The following is a 23,823-nucleotide window of genomic DNA, read 5'->3' on the forward strand; positions in this document are numbered from 1 at the left end:
GTAGAATTACTGCCTCGTGGCTTTATGTTGGACCTGACTCATTATGTTGTAAAGACTTTGTGATGTGTGTGAATGTGAGCGAGACACATTCCACCCAGGTGAGTAACAACAGCCCACTGGAGGAGCAGCTCTTCATGAGCTGCTCACATGTATTGTATGTTCGGCGATGCAGTACAATACTGAGACAAAGCTCAGTATTTTCCTGCGGGACAATGACTGCAACGCCCTCTTGGACAACTTGAGACGTCTGCTGTGTTCACTTTGACCTGAAACAGTGAGGGGATTAGCTATTGTGTCAAACACAAAAGCGGAAAGGCACTTCAAAGAGACACCGCAAAAAATAGAAGGAAATAATTGAATTGGTTTAAAACGTATTGAATTTCTCAACCTGCAACTTTCTCACCAAATGTTGATCAGACCAACCTGAATTTTCAACTCTATTTTTCAGTTTTTGCATGAATTGTTATCACAGCTACACCTTAAATTGTTGTACCTTGCCTACATGTATTCAGTAACACGTCAGCTGGTCTGGTGTGGCAGCAGTGAATGATCCTGAGAAGCTCCGGGAACGTGTGAAACAGATCCTGTCTTTGAAGCGGCCGCCGCAGGTCATTACGGGGACTTTGCCGAGGATTACAGATGTGAAGCAGCAGTCACCGCCGAGCTTTGTGCAGCTGTGTGCTTTCCACAGCCGCACACCTTACACACAGGTGGCTGGGAATTCAGCACAAGTGTCGCTCTCAGGTGTGAATGTGTGTATGTGCCTGTTAACTGCAGTTCCCATACATTAGACTGGCATTCAGGATTACACAGTCACTGTACACGGGGCTGATATTAGCCTAAAGGTAGGGTGCACTATTCTCCACAGGTAGAAGATAATAATAACACCAGTGAAAACAGGTCCTATGTGTATGCTTTCTACAATAATTCAAGTGTTAGTGTGTTATGGTTGTTATTCATCCATTGGTGTCCCACCCTGGAAATTATGCTTTACAAAAATACATGCAAATAAATGTGTGTGTGTGTGTGTGTGTGTGTGTGTGTGTGTATAATTTTGAATAATTCAACAACATAAATATACAGTTGAATGCATAATCTGGAAGAAGAAAATATGAAAAAGGCTAATGCATAACTGCAGCTAATGCTAACTAACATAGCAGAGGGATGGTTAGCACCAGTTAGCTTTATAGTGCAATTTATGCCAAATGATGTACCAATGTGAATGTATTTCTCATATTTATTTTGATTTGAATTATTCGACAGATAATTCGACAGATAGACTACATTACAACTATGGAATCTGAATATTTTTTATATATACATGTTTACAAACTTGTAAAAATTGACAAGAAAGCTGTAGGAAAACATTTCCTATGTAGATTTACTTTTTAAAGAAGGAGACGAGTCTGTACGGCAAACATTAAACAAAACAAAGCCAGCCCTCGTTATCGATCACTTTGAATACAGAGTGACACGTCTCCAATTGTTTTTCAACATCACAGCAGATCAATATGGAGGAGTGCTCGGAGAATACAGGGGGCTAAATGATGCCTTCTCTGTTTAGAGACTCGGGGAAATTGACATACTGCCAGGTTGGAGGAGGCCTGGGTCGATAGATATTGTCATCCCCTTTAGATATATCATCCATATGGATATGCTGCCATGTTGCACCTCTCTTATTTCTCAACATGTAGGACGCAGGTGCCAATATTTTGTGATTTATACTGTAACACATATATTGTCAAAAACTATTTAGGGAAAATGGGTTCAGACTTGAGCAGCATCCATTTTACACTGACAATCAAAGCTTGTGTTGGGTTTGCTTCCTCGAGTAACTTGGGTGTAAAAACGTACGATTTAAACCCAAGATATATTGACTAAAGTAGGTTGCATACAATCAAATATTAATAAGATCTTCTTTTAAAGACCTGGATTTCATGGGATGTTTTATAATCCCTGACGCTGTCTGTCTACATTTAATTCTTGAGCTTTTGTTTTGTGAATGCCAGAGGTGTGGCTCACTAGAACCATCATTAAGTTAACAACATTGCTTGCAAAAGTACCTTGTGCAGAACTTCAAAAGTAGACCTGCCGCATGTTTTTGGAATATTTAAACAGAGAGAAGTATAAAATCATCACCCAAAGATATTCAGTTTACTGGCATGTAAAACTGGGTAAATTGGTTTTTAAAAAACTGGAACAAAGGCTCTATTTTATATCTTTTCTGCCTAAAAACTCAAATTTGATTTGTATTGCCCATTTTCCCAAATCAGATTTGCCTCACAGGGCTCAACAATCTGTTCAAGGTGCTGCATCCTCTTGTCCATAACCCTTGACTATGTGCTGAGACAAAACTACCAAATGTTCAATGAGGGGAAATAGATTTTCTTCATTTTCTGTCAATTAACTAAACAATACTTTTCAACTTTAGGGTTCTGGTTGATTTCTACCATGCATAGTGGGGACAACATATGTTTACCCTCCAGCCCCCTATAGAAGGACATGAACATGGCACAGCAGAAAATATATTTAATGATGTATAATTTCTTAACTGAAGTAACAGTGTGAAGCAATAGTACATCTATAAAACACTGCAACATATAGTTCATATTTAATTCATGTAGATACTCATTCTTCAGTTGTTTCTGTCTACACTTACTTGCAAAGAGCTGTAATCTAGTGCAGTGGATCATTTGCCTCTATGAGTGTCACACTGATCAAACCATGACTGGAACTGAGACAAAAGTCAAAAATATAGGAAGTCAGTATTAAAACCATGTATTTGTACGTTGCCATCTCAAAGCAGTACACGGAAAAAAGGACAGTCAGTTATTTTCATGAGGAAACTCCAAATTGAGTTGAGGATCTTCAATGAGCATCTGTAGCTGAGAGAAATAAATCAGGGCTACAATGTGCAGGCTTTTCAGCATCTTATGTAAAATCGTCTCCTGAGGGACAGATCACAGACATTTTATCTGCCAGTGTCGTGAAAATACAGATTGTGGTTTGAAAATCTGGATCTAATAAGTATTAATAGTTTTGCAATATGTATCTTTACTGCACAAGTGAAAGTGGACGAGGAGAGAAAGTGGTGGTGGTCTGGATTACGGCGTGTTTATTATACAGACTCACACATACACACAGAGGGAGGGAGGAAATAGAGCTGATGACACCTGTCTGTCCCTGTTGGGCAGGAGAGTAAAGGTTAAATGTGTGTGTCATGGCTGGCTCCATGGGGGTGTGTGGTCAGGGGGGCAAGCGGACAGCAGGTGGCCACTAGCTGGACATTCACTATAGCTGCAGTCTGACCAAGAGGCAACCTGTAGCTCATAGTCCAATAATAAAGTTTCCAAATTTGCAGTGAGGAAGAGGAAATGAAGGGAAGTGCATATCCTGAGTGTGCAATCAAAAACTAATATCCCTCCCTCTTACATTCTAAACGTTTTGCTTTTTTATTCAAGCGCATTAAATACAATTAAACTAACGAGCGTATGATTTCTCCAAAATTGCTCTGGAAATATCGTGATATGAGAGTCTCTCCCTCTCTGTCAGCCTGGAGAGGATGTTCATTATTTTTCTGTTATTCTAGCGTGGCACGGGCTGAGGATGGAAGGGGCGTGCGTTTGATAAACAGGGCGTGGATTTGGCAGCCAGACCGGAGAGGGGAGGGGGGGGGGGGGGTTGTTGAGAGCTTCCTTACAGCCGTGGAGCCACAGGAGTGCACAGAATGAGGCACGGGAGCGCAGCGGGACACAGACTCACAGCAGCCACCTTTCAGCTGAGCCTCGCTGGGACATTTTCTTTAGTGATCGAGGAAAAGAGAAAGTTGTTTGTTGAAGCTTAAAGGAGATTGATATAAAAAGACAAGGGGCAGGATAAGCTGGGGAACATGTGGAGCTTTTTTACGCGCGGTGGCAAACTTTTGCGCCACTTGCTTCTGTGGCACGGTGATCATTTTAAAGCGCTCCCAGTTTGAGTAGCTTTTTTAAAATTAAAGACAGGAGCATGAAGTCCTGTGATATGCCATGTTTCCTGCGTTGTGTCCCCATGCTCAGGATTACGACTCATGGGATGTAGTAAATGGAGAGCTGCGTTCAACTTTGGACACCTGAAGGTGCAGTCCAAGCTGTCCGTCTTCTTTACCATGATCATCCTCTTCACGTACCTCTTCTACTGCCTCAACGGATACTGTGACTCGCTGCCCAGGCCCGTGTACAACCAACAAACTGATTCTCATAATAAAATCACATTCAATGATGAACAGGACGCATCTTCGCCGGAGCGGCGCGGCGCACATAGCGCGTCCCCGGCCTCCGTTGTGCGGGACCAGCTATCGGACTTTTCGAACAGCGACGCTCCATCGAACAATATCTCTATAGCCAATAGTTTCGGCAGCAAAAAGTTCCCTCAGGCCATCATCATCGGCGTGAAGAAAGGTGGCACCCGCGCTCTGCTGGAGTTCCTGCGCATCCATCCGGACGTGAGAGCCGTGGGCGCAGAGCCGCACTTCTTTGACCGCTTCTACGATAAAGGACTGGAGTGGTACAGGTGAGCAGTGTTTACTTGAGGATATGATTAAAAATGAATAACGTAAAGTAGAAATGAACTGTGAGGGGCCGGGGCTCATGGGCGTCGGATTAGAAGTCGTCAAAGGTTCCTGTCATTTTCCAGTGTTTCTTGTAAATTACAGTTTCAAGTCATAGGGAGATAATGTCCTCCACCTCTTCTCTAATAGTAATAAGACTAATAATGAAATTATTTATATAGCACTTTTCAACACAATGCATTACGCAACAAGTAAACAAATGGTTCAAATACAGAGTACATAAATAGTGTACATAAATAAGTAATAGTATAGGCTCATAATAATCCTTAAGATACACAACAGAAACAGATGTATTCATACGCATCTCTAACGTGTGTGGAAATGTGCACAAGCCTTTTATTTCTGCATATGAAGCTGGTCAATTACTTTGAGCCACTGACTAAAGATTATAAAAGAATGAAATGATTGTATTCCTGCTATATTTATTGATGTATTTTGCTGGGGGCCTGCATGGTGTTGATGTGTAGTTGTAAAAGCAGGTCATGCATGGCAAGTGGGCTGACACCCCTGTAACACAAGGGCCCAATAACATTATCTGTGTTTTCCTCTATTCTCACAGTGCCTGTAAATGTTGCTCCTTCATGCGAAATGTACATAATTCTTTCTACCTCTGCAACAACTGCACATTTAGTCTATGTAGTGCTGCTTGTCTTATTATTCAGATTGGGCAGATGATCTGCTGAGAGTAAAATATTTCAGCTCATTTTTTTTTAGGAAGATTTTCGACCATTTCTGGAGCCACAACAATAGATTTTTTTGGTATTCTTATTAATATTCCAAATAAGTGTGTTAAGATTTCCTAGTTCTCTTACTACAGTAAATACATTCAAATGCAGTCCCTTGTTCCTTCGTCTGTGTTTCTGTGCACACGCACACACAGATCATTTCATGTTGTCTTCCCTCTCCTATCCTCCTCCTCCTCTCTTCATTAATGTCGCTCAGCACCAATAAGACACTCTGCTGATAGCTTCCAAGCATGGCAGCGTATTCAGTCCCCTGCCAATAAATTGCTGTTTATTGAGCTGATACACTGCTTCCCTAAGTGTCAGTGCTGGTCCCCCGAGGGCCTTTGTCACTCCCAGCCCTGATCACAAAGAGAGGATGGCTCTGTGTGGATGACCCTTTAGTCATAGCCTATCTTAGCTTTGTCCAATGAAACCAGAAGAATGAAATAGTTTTCAGGACGTGAAGGAACATATTTGAATCGACAAATAAAATGGATGGAAGTTAAGGAATGTCTTAAGTAGCTGTGGTCAGGGGAAGCTTCACGTTGTGGCGGATATGACTGCCTCATATCTGATGGCGCAGAGATGAGAAGAAAAAACAGAGAGGGAGGGACGGAGGAGAAATAGTACAGAGGAGGAACGCAGAGGGAAGATCTGGGCAGTAAATGAGAGTTCGGTGAAGGGTAGTGGAGAAGAGAGAAAAAGAGAGTGCGGAGGTGTAGTAGAATAATATGTGGGGAAGACAGAGAGAGACACAGGGAGAGATCAATAGCAGCGGGTAATGATTGGTTCACTGTGAGGCTCAGGTGGAACAGCACATCAGTGACATTAGTGATCAAAGCGTGTGTGTTTGTGTGTGTGTGAGCTACACGAGAGATGTTACAATACATGTGTGGTGAGTTTAAAGTCATGTGTCCCACAGCTTGTTGAAGAAGTTTAACTTTTTCTGCAAATGAGTTTACACAAGTCTAAAACCAAATCTACTGAAAAAAGTTTCAACACAAAGATGCAAACTTATTTATTCAAGTGGTTGAAAAGTTGCTTTAAAGACACAAAAACACTGACTGAACAGTGTATGTCTTATCTTAATTATACAAGTTATGGGTGCAAATAATGGTTCATTTCATTATCAATTAATAATCAGAATATTCTCTTAAAAGGTTTGTTGTCTTATCCATAAAATGTCAGATAATAGTGAAAAATCCCTCTGATTGGATGTTTAATCTGATCAACATTTTAAAATCCAAACATATTCAGTTTATCAAAAAAGAATTAAGAAAAGCAGCAAATTGACTCATCTGAGGATTAAATCTTTTTTATTATTAAAATAGTTCTTGAATGAGCTTCTTTTTTTATAGTTAATTAATTCATGAATATAATAGTAATTTCAGATCAGATAGATGAGCTGGTTTTTAATGTGTGAAACCATCTCCAATTTCAACATTTAATCTGAAGGTAAAGCTGTAAAAATAAGGTGCATCTTATGTGAATGTCTTTCCTCTTACACTTTCTTTGACTAAAGATTGTTTTTTCGCTGTCCTATATTGTTGGTAGTTCTTTACTAAGGGGATGATTATGAGAACAGAGGGGATAACTGAAGTTGACAGGAAATGTCAGGAACGTAAAGTACGCACTGTAAAGCTAGAAAAGACAGAAATGATCAACAAGAAGCTAATTAAACGATACAATGGACTTGATCATAATATAATCTTTAAATTCATTTTCTGACCTGATATAGGCTCGTCCTCTCTAATATATTCCATTAGGCTTCAGTAAAATCATTGCTGACAGAATCTCCTCACTGCCACAATCCAATTGGACTCGTGTTGTAGAGGTGAGCTCATTATGGGTCAGTTAAACTTTGGCTGCACAACCTGGTGCTTATAGAAAATACAGTGAACTGTTTTGCATATTTTGTCTTATCTTCTCTTGAATGTTCAGTTTTACAATCTGCTGTGCAATGAAAGCTGGATTGTAGTGTCTTTAAAGATTTCGCTTGTGTTCCGCTTGTTTTAAGTAATAGATCTAATGAGTGTGAATCCACAGTTTTGTTAAAATGCATTCTGAGCTGACGGGACAGCTGTATGATCTGTACTTACTGAGATCAGTCACAAAGCAGATATAGAGTTCAGAAGACCACAGACCTTTACATGCTCAGTTTCCTGTTCTCTGTTGAGACCCCAAACTCACCATGCTTTCTTTAAAGCACAGACACGATGCACTCGCCTCTGTTTTTTGCTCTTCCTCTACTTTGCTCTTTTGAAGCCCTAATGAAACGTGTGTGTTTGCTCTGTCATAATCCGCTGACAGCTCGTGTCAACGCCGTGAGAATTGGGGCCGGTGTAATGACAGGATGGACATTAACGTGGACAGCTCAGGGACGTGCAGACGGGGTGGGGGTGGATTAGGCTCCCAGTCGCAGTTAAACAAGGCTTTATGAAGCATTAGTCGACACCACTCCACCCACCCCCTCACCACGTAGCACCGGTCCATGATGACCACTTCAGTCTTCAGTCTACACCTCAACCTCAAGCTTCAGTCTCATAGCGGAAGCTTATTGTACCCAGGGGCTCTGTAGTTCACTATGTACAAGTAATAAGATTTACCAGGGTTTTTATTTTTATATGAGACAGATGTAGATGTTTGAAAATGATGAGGAACCGCTCTCTAAATAAGATTGTGTGTGTGTGTGTTCACTACAAATGTTGAATTACCTGCGATGCCTGAAGACTACTTGTTGCAATTGAGAAAACTACTCAGCAAGCCAGTAGGTATCTCCAAATAGCCACTATCCAAAATGGTTCAAATTGCAAACCAAAAGTAAAAGATTACTGGTAAAAGGTATAAAAATAAAAGTTTATCAACTAAAAAATAGTCAGAAAAAGAGCATAACCAATTTTATGAGGACAATTATACGGGCCAACAATATCCAGATATGAAAAATTACAAGTGTGAAATGTACAATATGTAACTTCGGACACTAGGGGTCTCGAAATCTAAACAGTAACATAACACTTAGTTTGATGGCGTCGTGAATTAATGTGGGATCATGGGAATTTTTGTCTTCATTGTTGCTGATGAAAATCAGCGCAAATTATGTTCACGTGTGAGGTAGGGTACTAAAGTTTTATTTTGTTACACGGCAAACAGCTGACTGGCTGATTGGCTAACTGGCTAGCATGTCGTTTGCCTCATAAGTTACAGCAGAGATGAACAAAGCCACAGGTAAAACATCAATGACATATTTAAAACGTGAGCAAAATGGAACATCTCGTTACCTCAAGTAAATTTGGGGATTTCTCAGAGTTTGGACATGGTTGGAAACATTTGGATGAAGTAAACTTATATAGAAGAATTGTTACATATACATCTTTAAATGGCGTAAAATTCAAAAGCCCCTCAATTGTTGGAAGTGGATGGATGGCGTCAGTGAGAGGCTACCTGAGGTCATCAGACAGGGTTGTGTTCAAAAGTTGGAAACCAATGCTCTATTTTGTTCATTTCCTTTTCTATGTCTCTGAAACATCACTTCATATATCACGTGTACCTCAGAACATATTTATGTACTTTAATGATGTGTTAAGTATTGACTGACTGATTTTTCCTGCTCAGGGGCTCATGGATAGTCAGATACATCCAACTTCCCCGTGGCTTCCTCCGCTCTTTTCTTCTCTTCCTCTTCTGCCAGTCCTATACTTCCAGATATCATATGTTGTAAAAATATTATTCATTTAGTGTAATTACACGTTAAGTACCCTGTGATTCACATATATCAATTCAAAACAGAACCGTAGCATGTGAGGCCAACAAAATCATCTGAAGCTGGGCTGGAAAGTATCACTTAAACATTTATTCCTCCGACAGAGCTCTTCAAAGTGCATGTCTGTGTCTTTGAGCTCAGAGAGAAGGAGGGAGGGTTGGCCTCTGTCTTCAGCTGGTGACCAAGTAAAACACATGGACATCCTTAAAGGAAGCATTTGGCAAATTGTTTGAGAAAAAATGCTTATATGTGGAAAAGCCTTGGCTTTGCCATCTACTGGAAACGATTCTGTGGTTTTCGTGGTGGAGAACGAGGCTTTCGACAGCCACGGTGTGTGTGCATGTGAGTGAGTGTGACAGTGTGTGTGTGTGTGTGTGTGAGTGTGTGTGTGAGTGAGTGTGACAGTGTGTGTGTGTGTGTGAGCTTGGAGTCTTTCACACTACTTCAGCTCCACCTGAAATCCATCCAGTCCTCTTATCCTCACTTTTTGACCAAGGTCAACCTGGTGTTAGGGCTGGTTCAGGGTCAGGTCGACCTTAGGACCTTTTAAGATCAACATAGAGCCACATATTTACGTCTCTGTATACGTTACTCTGTACATCTCTATTCTGGCATTGTAGACAAGAAAAGAACAATAACAACAATTTAATGGCACATTTTATGTCTCAAAGGAACAGAAATGTAGTGTAAGCTTATCGATTCCTTATCGATTATATTAAATTACAAGCTTTCCGAGTCAGCTACCATACACCACTCAAAGCGAGTCAGTCAAATCGAGCTACGAATTCGGGAAAAATAGGTGATAATGGCACAACAATGATGGACTACGTCTCTTCAAGTGTTGTTCGTTGCTTTGCAAAAGGACATTGGCATCCAAACACGTCAGGTCCATAGTTATGGACAATAACTATGGATAGACAATGTATATCACTTTTTTTTGTTACTTTGTTTTTTAATGGAGATCACAATGTTTTGCTCAGTCATACGGATAATATAATCCCGCCCCCAGCCTCTGACGTAAATATTTTTCCTTGACAATCCAGCAAAGTTTTGGTGTTTTCCAGTTCTCCAGTCCAAACACCAAGAACCAGTTGGAGATTAGGTGCCTGCCACGATCCGGCCCTTGAACTGCCTCGGTTTAAAAGGGGTACCACCCGTTCATCTCATTGCCTTTTCTTGACACTATAAATATCCTGCAGATATAAATGTCGCTTCCCGATATTGATCACCTAAAATAGGTTCTTTCTATTGATCTCTCTCTCTCCCTCTCTCTCTCTGGCTTTATCGTGCTGTTGCAGCAGAAATGAATTAACTTCTAAATATTCAATCTTGTTGACAAGGAGCAGTTACTGCCTTCCACTGCTGACATTTATACCCCTCAGTCTGAGTGTTGCTGAGTGGATTTATTGGCTTGTTCAGGTCACTCAAACAGCGTAATGTAAAGCCACCCGGCCACGTTCACACCCTTGTTAGAGCTTCCTTTCTCTTTCTCTCTCTGTAGAGTCAATATTTTTCACACTTCTTTCTCTAAATCTTTTCCCTTATCGACTCCTTTCTTTTTTTTCATAGTCTCTAGTCAGCTGAGGGCTCAACGTGCTACCTAGACAGGAATGTCCAGGTTTTTATTTCCTGTTCGACAGTCACAGGGGATTCTCCGGATGAATTCCTTTCTGCGTAACATTCTTGGAAGCTGCACGTTACAGAAACACTGACATGTTTTGTATTTTGGGAGCGCAAAGAGACTTTAAGGGAGGAATTTGGAAAAATGAGAAACGTATAGATCTTGCTTGAAGAAAGAGAGCTTTGTGCAGAAGATGGGGTTCGATGCTTTGCGAGTTATAACATGAGCAACACTATCCGACATGTCTGTCGGATCCAATTAACGTAACCCTGCACGGCCTGCTATTTACAAGTGAAGCCAATTTTGTCAGGATCAACACAATATGTAAATTAATCAAGGGAAACTTTGAGGGAATGATCAAACATGACTTGATGAATTAGTGTGCGACAGGTATGGATTTTAACCTGGGTGATTAATATTTTGACAGCTTGTCATTGGTCGACCTTTCCCTTCCCAGCATCCCGTGCCTCGTCCAGTCAGAAATAATGGAATCTGATGACTGGTGAGAGGATCACTGGGGAAGTTGAGGAACCTCACTGCACCTCGATCAGAAATACAGAAAGAGAAAGTTTGTGTCCTCACTGTGACCGGTTTTCTTTTCGTTTTAATTCCAAGCTGTCACAGTGAAGGTGGATTTAAAGTAAAAGACTCGAGACGTGCCGTCACTTTCCTGCAGCCGCAACTCATCAAAATCTGTCATCCTCGTCAAATAGAGAACAGGTAGCGAGGCTGAGAGAGATCTGGCAGATCAGGGTGACTGACAAGCCGCCACGTTTAATGTACCGCAACATAATCAACCTCTTTCTGCTTCTTCTACTTTCTCTTCGCTCCATCTTTTGCCTTTAATTCCTTTCAACCTCTTGTTCATCTTTTCTCTCTTTTGCTTCTGCTTTTGTTTTCGTAAAATAACCGAGTTAAGATGGGAGGGGAAAAAATGAAAATAAGGACAAGCTCTGCATGTGTGAGGAAAATTGCCGTACTCTTGAGAAAAAGAGAGATTTTGTTCCCCATTAAAAGTGCATTAGGAAGAGGAGAGTAACAACCAAAAATGGTTTTATGGCACCTAAGGGCATGTGAGCATTGTCTTTAAGGTGGACTTGGAAAAATATCAACTTGTCTTTGAAGGTAGATACTCCACCTCGACAAGCTGCAGCATTGAAACTGCCTAATACACTCCAAAAATCTAAACCTACCAAAACCATCTTTTGGGAATTGTAATTGTCTTTAGTTTGGCCAATGTCCCATCGACGAACATGGAGGAGGCGGAGTTTATGACCTATATTGCATAACCAGGTGGCCATAAAGACGCTTTGGCTTCACTTTTGGGGAGCTGCCAGATTCATAATAGTAACAGTAGTAGTAGTAATCTACAGCATAATATTCACATCGATATTTTTCATTATCTTGATTTCAGATTTAAAATGTGTATTTTACTTATTTATTTTTTTCATTCCATCACCAAAAGATGACTAATTAGCCTTCAGTTAGGGAAATATAAAGCGCCCTGTCTATTAGGGCTGCAACAAACAAATATTCTTATTGTCAATTATTCTGCAGATTATTTTCACAAATACTAGCTGATCTACTTGGTCTATTAATTGTCTGCAGATAGAAAAACAGCTCAGGCCCAGAAGTTACTCACATACACACCCAGTTTGCCATCACGGGCATGTCTGCAGACGCAGGTAATTATTCACTGTGTGTGTGTGTGTGTGTGTGTGTTTATGTGTGTAGAGACTTCTCTCTGGTTAATGTCTGACTGTCTCTCTGGGTGGGTGGGGGGGCATCGTGAGAACCGGAGAATCCCAGAGAGAGACACACTTTTCTTTGTGTGACTCATAAAAACCCTCGAAAAAAACTCCCATCAGTTTGACTTAACCAACTTAGAAGAATTGGTTAATTGTAGGTGATGTCTGCGCTGGTTTGGAGAGGAAATGAGATTAATTACCCCTGAAACTCTGGCGAGAAGAGCTGCAGAGCTGAAGCAAAACATCAAACAGGAAAATCTGGAAACCGTGGCCTCAATAACATGTTGACATGTGCGTAAATGTATAACAGAGGCCTGCTCAGTCCGCTCTGATGAGTCTGATGGACGGCACTAATAGCAGACGGCTGACTGGACTGTTTCCAGGTGTAAAAGTCACGCCTCTGCCAGCACTAATTTCCGTTTTTCGGCCTCAGACGCTGCTGACAATAAGCTGAGAAACCACGAGCAGTGTCGGCCTCACACTGCTCGGAAGTGGGTTTTCAGTGTCAGACAGTGGTGGGTGTTCTTATTGGTTGGGACCTGGGGAGGTAACAGACGAGCAAAAGCCCATATTGAGTCCATTACAGTGTTTTAGAGGTGGGTGGGTGTGTGTGTGTGTTTGAAGAAGCTGTTTAATTAGTGAAAAAATTGATGTTTTCTCTGTACAAAGTCAGAGGCGCAGGTAAACATTGCAGTGTTTGCATGTTGTCTCTTGTTTAATCTTTAACCGACTGTCAGAACCAAAGGCCAGACTGCATCTGTTGTACCTGCAGGTTGCAGCTGTTTGTGTTGGTCTGAGCTTCAGGAGAAGTGTGCTTTATTCCAGCATTTACACAACACACATAATATAACAATGTCTGTAGTATTTAGACTTTTTTTTAAAACATGTAAATATTTTAACATGTAAATTATATTTGCAATGTGTTTTAAAACATGCAAGATAATACATTTAAGAATATACACACTTCACACAACAAGTTGTTTCAGTTCTAATGTCCTTAATGAGAGATATTCATTCCTATTAAAACATACACACTTTAGAAAACTCAGCCAGAGCAACACAACACTAGTGCTCTCCATGACAGTGAAACTGAACGGTTACTTCTAAGATAAGCTTGTAAAACTTGAAGCAATTCTGTGCAATGTTGTTACATTAAAATAACAGCATCACTGTTAAAACTTCCATCTTATTTGAACTTTAAGATTTAAAAGTTAACATTTAACTGTGGTGAACACATCACTGAGGTCAGGACACACCATGCATGAACCTTCCTTCTGTAATCTGTCTCCATCTCATCTATGCATCCCTCCCTCCCTCCCTCCCTCCCTCCCTCCCTCCCTCTGTCCTTCCCTCCCTCTGTCCTGTGTTGGGGGGGGATCGGATGAAGGCAGGGTGGGGCCCCCACGGCCCCTGGCGGCTCAGAGATAAAGCCACACAAGTAGGCCACTGTGGGCCCAGCAGGAACACGACTGCTGATTTTCCCATTCGATAAGTCAGGAGGGGTGGGAGCAATCAGTGGCAACGTGTGCAACATGTGCACACGCATACATGCAATTATTTACACATGTTCATATGGACACGTTGTGTCATTACAAGTTGTTATGCTATTAGAGACGTAATCACTGCGTCCCCTCTTCCTCATTCGTTCTCTTTCTTACTTCCGCCAGGGAGGTTATGTTTTCACCCGTCTGTTTGTGAGTTTGTTAGCAAGACTGATGAGAATAGGTAGTTTTCAAAATTGTATGTATTTTGATTTAAAAAAATCACATGTGTAGGGGACTGATATTAATGAGGGTTTGTAATTTAGTGCAGCTTAATTGGCTTTAAGGGGACTGTTGAGCCTTGGTGGAGATATGCACTCTAATGTTTTCCATTTTTGTTTTTTATTTATGTGTTTGTCAGCAGGATTACAGAAAAACTACTGAATTAATTTTCAGGAAACTTGGTAGAAGGATGGAACACGGGCAAAGAAACAGCTCAATACATTTTGTGATACATCAATCAGCACTTCAGATTAACAAAACCCATTTAGACAGACATAAGCTAAAGCCAGTGATTCACACAGTGTGCAGTTCTGTTGAAATTCACACACAAACTGCACACTCCCTCTCAGAGGCACGTCAAGATCTTCCTCTGTCATCAGAGCTGCGCTGCTTTCTCACAGGAAACTCTGACTGACCACTTCTCACTCACTCATCGCTCTCTGGCCCTGCGATGTCTCTATTAGCTGCTACGCCTCTTATTTTCCCCTCAGCTAGACACATTCTTCTGCTCTTTTCCTACCGACCTACACCAGTGATGCAAACCTCCTCAGTAAAAATACTCCTCACCGCTCGGGTGCGTCTGCCAGACAGTAACCTTCGGACTGTGTAATCGTCCGCCACACACATGCAGAAGTGACATGCAGTGTGAGCGGTATATTTTGAAAAAGGCTGATGGATGATAACTTGTACCAACAGTGTATTTCATGAGTAAAACTTATAAGCGTAGATTGCTCCCACCTGAATTTTCGTCTTCACAGGGAAAACCTGTGTTAAATCAAGATGCAAATATTTATCATTAATTATTTTATCCTTACATTTTAAGTTTGGTAGCCTGACAAGCTGAAGATTCAATCGCTAAAAAAAATAAGAAAATGTCCAAGAAAGAGGTTTTCTGTATTTTTACATAGAAATGGATACATGCAATAAATGGCTAAATATTGGCAAGAAACATCAACCAGCTAATGTGATGGCCCATCTCCAAGAGACACAAAGAGGAGCAGTACTTTGCCTCCCCTTTTATTGAGTTCCTTTTAGTCCCCGCTGACTTGTAATCAGCCCACAGAAGCTCCTCAGCCCTGTATTTGCCATCAGTAATAACAAACCTCAGCCTCCACGCTGCAGCTTTTACAGATCTTTGAACACACACAGGCCCACTGTATCCTTCTTCACATGTCAGCATGTTTCAAAATGTCTTCACACATGTCAAATATATTCCTAACAATCTCACTCAGGCTTTGGTGTCGTATAAGAGAGATGGGAAGGCAGGAAAGTGAAGAAAAGAGGAGGTGAGGGGAAACTGAGAGGTAGTGGAAGGAAAAGAAAAGGGTAGACGCGGCATGTATGGGAAAGAAAGCGGCGCATGATGACATGTTGCATTACATGATCCCTCATGATCCCTGGTGGTCTTGCCCTCTGGATCACAGCCATCTGCCTGTGACCTTCAGGGTGGAAGAGTCCATTTCCGTGCAGCGCAGGCTGGTGGGGATTAAAAGCGTCCGGGGGTCTGGCCCAGCAGAGCCGGCATGGATCACAGCTTACAGAGATACAGACCCTGGGACCAGAAGCAACTTCTCTAACCCAGAAACACTTCCCTCATATCACACACACACACACACACACACACACACACACACACACACACACACACACACACACACACACACACACACACACACACACACACACACACACACACACACACACACACACAGTGAGGGCTTCATTGCTCCCAGATGTTGATCCATCCTGTGGAAGGCATGTTCAGATGGTTGCTGTGTGCTGTGTTTATGTGAGTGTTTGTCACAGCAGAAGGCAGAGAGAAAGATAGGTGGTGTACGAACTGAAATGAAAACAACTGATGTGTACGCGTGCTACCCACTGGAAGAGTGATAATAGCCAGTTTAGCAAGGGAATTTCTATTTAAACTTCAATTTAAAACATAATGGTACTGTCACATAGTTGTCAGACTTGCAAGAGTAAGATTTAAGAATGCAGGATCAAAGCTGAGGGCCAGTTATCCTGACTTTTCTTCCCACAGACGTCTTAAAATGACTTTACTTATCCATCCATCCCTCCCTACCTCCCTCCGTCCAGCTTATCCTCTGAGGGTTGCGTGGGGGCTGCATGGTGGCAATGAAGGCCGACATTGGCCGAGAAGCGGGATACACCCTTGACAGGTCACCAGTGTATCACATGGCCAACATACAAACATTTGACAAACAACCATTTACACTCACTGTCCTGCAAAGTGCTTCGAGTGGTCATCAAGACTAGAAAAGTGCTATATAAATACAGACCATTTTCCACTCTACCTACAATTTTGAGTCGCCAATTAACCTAAGAAGTGTCTTTAGACTGTGCAAGGAAGCCAAAGAGAGAGAACCCACGGAAGTACAAAGAGAATATACAAACTCCACCCAGAAATGCCCCAACTGACCGTGAGGCTCAACAGACTTATTTACTCAGACACAGAGCCCAGAATAATTAATTACCACTTGTGTGTTTTTTCTCCATCATGATCAGATTTCATGTCAGCAAATTTAATAAAAATATTAGTTAACCAAAGCCGATATGTCTATGGAGCGGTCGTAGAGAAAATAATCTGATCCGAGGTCAACTACTATCTCACCAATAGCTAGCTTCAACTCAATATAACTGTCTCTCTGCGGCAGAAAATGAAGTAAGTGGGTCAACGAGCCCAGAATTTACAAAATCTAAGTACAGAGTGGTTTGGCTTGGTTTTTACGCCCATTTAGTCGTTACTGCTAATTCTGCATGGTGTATTCATTGAAATAGGACATTTTGTAAACCATATTCATTCTTTATGCAGTAAAAATGTCACAAGATTCTGGTAATAACTCAATTTTGACCAAATATGTAGTTACTGTTCCTAAACTTGGTTTGTAGAGCAGACATGGAAAAAGCCATTCAAGTAATGTTTGTCCACTACATCCACATAAAATAGTCTCAGCTCCTCTCCTGTCTGTCCTTTGTTGTTCCTGACGTAGGTCGGTACACAGAGTCACTCAAGAGTCCTCATATTCTAGTCATAAACAGTAGCCCTTCAGCCTGCAGCCCTTTAAACAGACCCCTATAAAGCTTAGCCCACCCACACAGGCCGCAGCTAAATGTGTCTAGAGTGCCTGGACACATTTGTATGCACAGATAAATGCACATCTGCGTACTTTCAAATCTGAGTGCGTTCCTGCTCCAGATGCGGTAAAGGTGTGATGAAAACAAACATCAGGTCGCTAGGTTTCCTTAAACACTCTTTGGAAACAATACAGAGGCCGGTGGTGAGCTGATGTCAGATAAAGTAACGTTCCTGAGTAGCAGCTCCAGGTTAATGAGAGGATTTCGTGCCTTCTCGGGTTGCTGCTGTTTTTCTTCTCTCGATCTGTGATCTTACCTTTTATTCCCCCTTTCTTTTTATTATTGCCTTCTCTTCTCTTTGCACTTCTTCTTCTCCTATCCACTCTCTGTTGCAACCTCTCATATCCCATTTTCTCCCCCTGTCCTCCACCGCTGTGTGGCCTCCTCCTGGGCTCTCTTTCTGTTGCCAGGCTGTTCTGTGATTACAGGCTAGTGGTCCAAAATGTAAACACAATGTCAATGGCAGCACCACTCAGCCTCGCATGCAACGCCATGGCTTCCAGTGACAGGATGAAATAAAACATCCACTTGCTATAGACACACTCACAAAACACCAAACAGTGCAAACACACTGGCACCTCAGTGTTTTTGGTCTCGGATCTGGTTGTGGTTTTTCCCTGCCTGCAACCAGAGAAAAATATCTCAGATGATATCCTGCATTATGCACATTTGGGTCCATATTTTGTTTGGTAGTGTGTTTTTCTTTTATCCCTTAGGTGAAAAAAATAATATGTAAAAGCATATGTAGTTTAAACTAGAGACAAAATAATTTTTTTGTTGGAGAAAATGTGTTCCATAATTTATATACCAACAGTAACCATCAGGTTTTTGTTTCTGTCCCTCTAAAGCCGAGATATGTTTTCTATATCAGCTAATGTCCAGAAGTCACACAGGGAAACAAGCAGACCCCAGACTGTCATTTTGTGGGATGCAAGTGCATTACAGCCAAAAATATGACGATTAAAGGATGCAACTCTCCCTTTTTCTGCACAGGAAATATTCACTTAATTGCTCAGGCATGTTCTCTCCAGGGTTGCTGAGAGTCATTCTGGGAACTGTAGGACACTAAGGTAGAAGAGGCAGGTCGAGGAGGAGTACATGCACCAAAACAACGTGCAATTACCACAAAATAACCTTGTAGATTGATGACACATGTGAGTAACAGTATCCAGGGGTGGAATTTCCTCCCAAAGCCAGAGTTGTTAAACTTTCCTTGGATCCAAATAAGAAATTTAGCTTTTTTTTTTTTCCTTTTTCGCCCCAGATGCATAAAAACTATATTGCCACTCACGTCATGTGGTGACCAGAAAAAATCCAGTGACCCACAGGCTCAGAAACTTGGCTTCAGAGCCATAGGTTGTCGCATACACTTAAGCCGAAAATGCTCATTGTAATAAATCCCAATGTAGAGACAAACCATAGAAACAGAGTTGTTTTTCTAAACTTTTCTCTCTTTGGTATTTACTGTATTTTTCTCTATTCTGTTTTGCCCAATTCCTGTAATACAACTCAGAGGTTTCTTATGAATACCATAAGTTGTGTATTTGGTGTAAACCTTGTAGCTTCATGCCAGGGGACATGACGGACTTGGAGACGAGTGAGTGCTTTGGATCAGAGAAAGGGTGGAATGGAGTCGGCTCCATCACCACACATCAAGGCTCAGAGCCCCTTCACTCACAGACCAACCACGAAGACTCCGACCCAACCATCACCACATGGCTGCTGAGGAGGGAGGGGGAAGCATGGAAATTAGCCGAGGGATCTTTCACAGTTGCAACACTGGCATTCCCAACTGCTTAGATTTGTTTAACGCAAACTGAAATTTGAGGCTTCTCTTTAATCTCGGACTATGCTTTCTTTTTTTGAGAGGAAAATTGGCAGGACATTTTCACAGTGAAGGTCATTAGATTCCATTTTAGTATTTCACCAGCATTTGAATGAAATAATTGACACAAGATAAATAGGTTTTCCTTTCCCTCTCTTGTTTTATATACAATCTGTTATACGGACGCTCAGTCAGACTCTGGTTTTAGTTAGGGTTTGTTGAACTTTTTGAGGGACCACTAAGTCCTCTCAGTCTCTGAGTCATCTAAGTAGCGGTGTAGATCAAGAGGAAGAGGGCAACCCAGTCCTAAAAGCCAAAGTGTGCCTAAAATACCTCAACCACTGATGATAATAACAATCAGAGGGCCAAAGGCAATACTGAAGGAGAACACATGGCATTCCATGTTAAAGAACACTTTTGGGATGCCTGTTGTTTCTGCAGGCAATACTAATAAGAGTATACCAGCCAAATATTCATTAAATGAAAGCATAACACCAATTTAATGCAATAACAGCCAGTTATGATAACATTACACGCACAAATGTAATCGCTCAGATCTGGGAAGCAGACGTCAGACAAGTGGTCAGATGATCATACAGGTTGTAAACAAGCCAAAAGTCTTGCCAGATTAGCTGAACCACGAGAAGTGGAACTGATTCCCATTTTAAATAGGTTTGCTTAACAGCGGGGATTTGTTCAGTGGATGTCAGATTGTCTGGACTACTCTTGCCTTTTACCCTAACTGACTTTATAATGCTCCTGCATTGAAATCAAATTGCCCTGCTCGCCCATTACACTCATTCTGAATGATCTATCAAATTTGGGCCTCACTTCAACGCCCCCTCTAAAAGAAACTCCAGGTCTTTCAGCTGGGCTTTCAGGGATGAAAAAATTGGTTGTCATGCCTTGAAAGCCCCCCAACTCCCTCTCTTATCATACTTGGGTTCTGCCGTATTGGACATTGTATATTTGGAGTTGTCGACCGTTAGAGTTAGAGCTGTGGAGCAAAGGAAACAGCTATAGATATAAAAAGATATATAAGGGACCTTTGGCAGCGATGCCCTGTAGGGATCCATGACATGAGGATTGTGTTTTCTCTAGGTTTTTTTTGTATAATTTGTGTATGTGTATTTGTATTTTTGTGTTTCTTTGAGTTTGAAATAATGAGTTCCTGCATTGCCAGATGTAAGAAATAGGCCTTTTTCACAGAAGACATTTTGACATGTTACAGTATCAAAGACACAGGTTAAGTTAATACAATTATTATTATGCTGCTCCAGTTTCATTGTACCTGTTGGCTCACTGGTTTAGCGATCGTTACATTTATAACTTACAACTGTGCTTTCCCTGCTACGACTAGTCAAAATGTACACTGTGATGTAGGGCAAACATCAAGCTAGCTGTTTAGTAAATACCTTCAAGCAGTAGCCTTCTAGCTGCTTGTTAAACTAACATCTCAATAAAAAAAATACAGAATATGGGTGTGGACAGAATAAATTTTGGTCTTTTGCTCTGACCGTGGTCCGAAGCACCTTTCATACATGTTATTGGAAGGTCTGGGCCAAATAAAATGAAAGCATGCATAGATTAAATTGGGCTGACTGAAACACACGTTGCCTGTTTATATTCAGGACTAGTTTGTACTAGAATACACAAAGGGGGGAAACAATAAATGAACAACAAATTTAACAGCAGCAACTTCAAGCAACTTCCAACTCTACTGTAAGACTACAAATACTGTGTGACAGTAATGTGGCTGTTCTATCAGCCCTGCGGGACACCCGGAGGGACACAGAGGAACAAGTGGACGAACAGAAAGAGTCCGTCGGGCAGTTATAAGCTTTTTTAGGAGGAGGCAGCAGATGAGAGGAAATTACTTTTCTGAGGTTAATATAGCCTTGTGGTTTTCGTACAGGAGCCGTTTGAATGCTCCCTCCCAGTCCGACATGGTCACTCCATCAATGCCAGGGGCTAATGTCATGTTTATCTGCCTCTAATCGCAGATTTAGTCCACTAATTACACAGCAAAATCAAAAATCCTTCAAGGCAAGAGAGGCATCATCAAAAGAATGTCCTGAGAATTATGAGAATATCAAGGCAGTGTATTAATTTATTTTCTAATATAGATGTTATTTTCATAATGTAGAGCACATGTTGGCATTTTCTCAAGTGTAATCTCCTGGAATGTTTGGAGTACAGTTTTATTAATAGTTTTTCTCCCTCTCTGACTTTCTTTTTCTCTGTCACCAGGAACCTGATGCCTCGTACACTGGAGGGTCAGATCACCATGGAAAAGACCCCAAGTTACTTTATCACCAAGGAAGCCCCTCGCCGCGTATTCTCCATGAGCCGCCACGCCAAGCTCATTGTGGTGGTGCGGGACCCTGTGACCCGGGCTGTTTCTGATTACACCCAGACTTTGTCTAAATCTCCCGGGCTCCCATCTTTCCAGAACCTAGCCTTCCGCAATGCCACCACAGGACTCATCGACACGTCTTGGAGCGCTGTACGCATCGGCATCTATGCCAAACACCTGGAGAACTGGTTGCGCTACTTCCCGCTCTCAAGCTTTCTTTTTGTGAGTGGCGAACGCCTTGTGACGGACCCGGCAGGCGAGATGGGCAGGGTCCAGGACTTTCTAGGGATAAAACGTGTGGTGACGGACAAGCACTTCTACTTTAACCAGACCAAAGGTTTCCCCTGCTTGAAGAAGCCAGAGGGGAGCAGCAGGCCACGCTGCCTTGGGAAATCAAAGGGTAGGCCTCATCCGCAGATCCCATCTGGGGTCCTGCTTAGGCTCAGAGACTTCTATAGACCTTTCAATCTGAAGTTCTACCAAATGACCGGTCAGAATTTTGGCTGGGACTGAAAATCAACTCACCAAAGCTCCCAGAAACTTTGAGTAGAATTCTTGTTCATTTAACTTTCAAGACCACACAGGGATATCTCGAAGACATTATGTATAACCAAAGTTTTTACTGTGCAAAATAGGTATTTCCTTCATTTCCTATGAAAGTCTATGAATGCAGGCTTTGCCAACACATACGCATGACTTCCCCCAGGTCAGTCTGACAAAGTTTGTTAGAGCTTCAATCAAAACAAATTCCGGTGAGAAGCACTGGCTGTGGCTCATACTGCGGCAGTGTGATGGGCTCAAGCCTAAAAACTGGAACTTCTAGCACTTGGCACCCCAAGTACCAGAAGTATGCTAAGCTCTTGTTGCTGTCCAAAATACTTAACAGCACAATGTCTGTATTGAAAATAACACCAGAGAGAAGCCAACACTGCAAAGAGATGTGCCTCAAGTTAAACCAAATGGCATAAGAGTAACAAGTCTCGACAGCCAGGCAAAGCTACGATAAATCAAAAGCAGACAGTAAGAAGCAAAGGGGTCTGACTTCTGCACAATGGTAGCATACAATCAAAACAAATGTAAATGAGTTGTTGACATGTAAATGAATAATTAAGTACCACTTAAAGCACATGCTGGGTTATATGTTCTACAGTTCTTTCAATGCAACCTCCTTTCCTGGACTTTTATTAAAAAAAAACAGATAAAGCAAAACACAGGGGGATGTATGGTACCACTCATGTAAAACAGTCCACTATGTGCTGTAAATGTGTTGTTATTTACGTTGCCAGTACAATGCTTCTTTACAGACCAGTCTTGTATCTGTGATTATTTTCATCTTCATTTACTGACACTCACCTCCTCTAATGGTACTTACATGCAACTGTATATTTCTAAAAGCCTAATTTATAAGATGACTATTGTTGAAATGTTAACTCTGACACTTTTGTATTGAAATTCTGCTGGAAATTCTGAGTAAAACTTTTATTCCAAGATGTGTTTCGGACTCTTGCTTAATCCTTAATAAAAGACACAGGTTAGAAAACAATGGGATGAATCACAATTGACTTGTTTTAGGGGATGTTTGAGTGTGTTGTTTATTATCAGTATGTGAAAATGTATTAAATGAACAAACAGCAGGAGTAAGGAAGAGTTATGAGTAAACTGGTACCACTCTCATGTCCATGTAAATGTGAAGCTATAGCCAGCAGTTTGCTTCGCTTAACATTTAGTCCAAAAACAGGGTAAACTGTTTGCCTGGCACAGCAGCACATGAATGTCAGTGTGTGTTTCTGACATTAAGTCAGGGATTCCACTGAGTTACAATCAGCTAATTAAATCAGTATGTCAGTACAAGACACAACTACAACCAGAAGAAAGCCTGCCAAAGTTGAAGCTGTTTTCTCATGAGGAAGCCATGTTGAAAAAATTAACACCAAAGGCTTTATAGTCAAAGGAATGGTTTGACATTTGGGGGAAATACACTTCATCTGCTTTCTTGTTGTGTTAGATGAGAAGATTAATGATACTCTTGTGTCTGTGCACTAATTATGAAGCCACAGTTAGCAGCGGGTTAGCTTAACAGAGACTGGAAACAGGTATCTGGCTCTATCTGAAAAAACAAAATCTGTCTTCCAGCAACGTTAAGGTTCATTAAATAACCTCAACTGTGTTTTTAATCCAGATTTTATCACTTTAAAACAGAGTTGCATCAGCTTTCTCCCAGTCTTCATGCTTATATTGAACAAATAGATATTGAGGGAGGCATTGA

The 23,823-nt window shown here is 41.4% G+C and overlaps 1 protein-coding gene across 1 annotated transcript; it reads left to right on the plus strand.

Annotated features, from left to right (window-relative positions):
- Positions 1 to 3,698: 3,698 nt before the first annotated feature.
- On the plus strand, positions 3,699 to 23,045 carry LOC109626643 (heparan sulfate glucosamine 3-O-sulfotransferase 6-like). Its single transcript, XM_020082747.2, has 2 exons — positions 3,699 to 4,548; positions 21,452 to 23,045. Exons 1-2 carry the CDS (start codon positions 4,067 to 4,069, stop codon positions 22,068 to 22,070), a joined length of 1,101 nt encoding a protein of 366 aa, XP_019938306.2. The 5' UTR covers positions 3,699 to 4,066; the 3' UTR covers positions 22,071 to 23,045.
- Positions 23,046 to 23,823: the final 778 nt, after the last annotated feature.

Source organism: Paralichthys olivaceus, chromosome 21 (assembly GCF_024713975.1).
Source record: "Paralichthys olivaceus isolate ysfri-2021 chromosome 21, ASM2471397v2, whole genome shotgun sequence".
Taxonomy (NCBI): Eukaryota; Metazoa; Chordata; class Actinopteri; order Pleuronectiformes; family Paralichthyidae; genus Paralichthys; species Paralichthys olivaceus.

Excerpts from the sequence above, each read along its gene's own strand:
- LOC109626643 (XM_020082747.2), top strand. The coding sequence starts at position 4,067 with ATGGGATGTAGTAAATGGAGAGCTGCGTTCAACTTTGGACACCTGAAG. Across the intron at positions 4,549-21,451 it reads AAAGGACTGGAGTGGTACAG|GAACCTGATGCCTCGTACAC; the intron begins GTGAGCAGTGTT and ends CTCTGTCACCAG.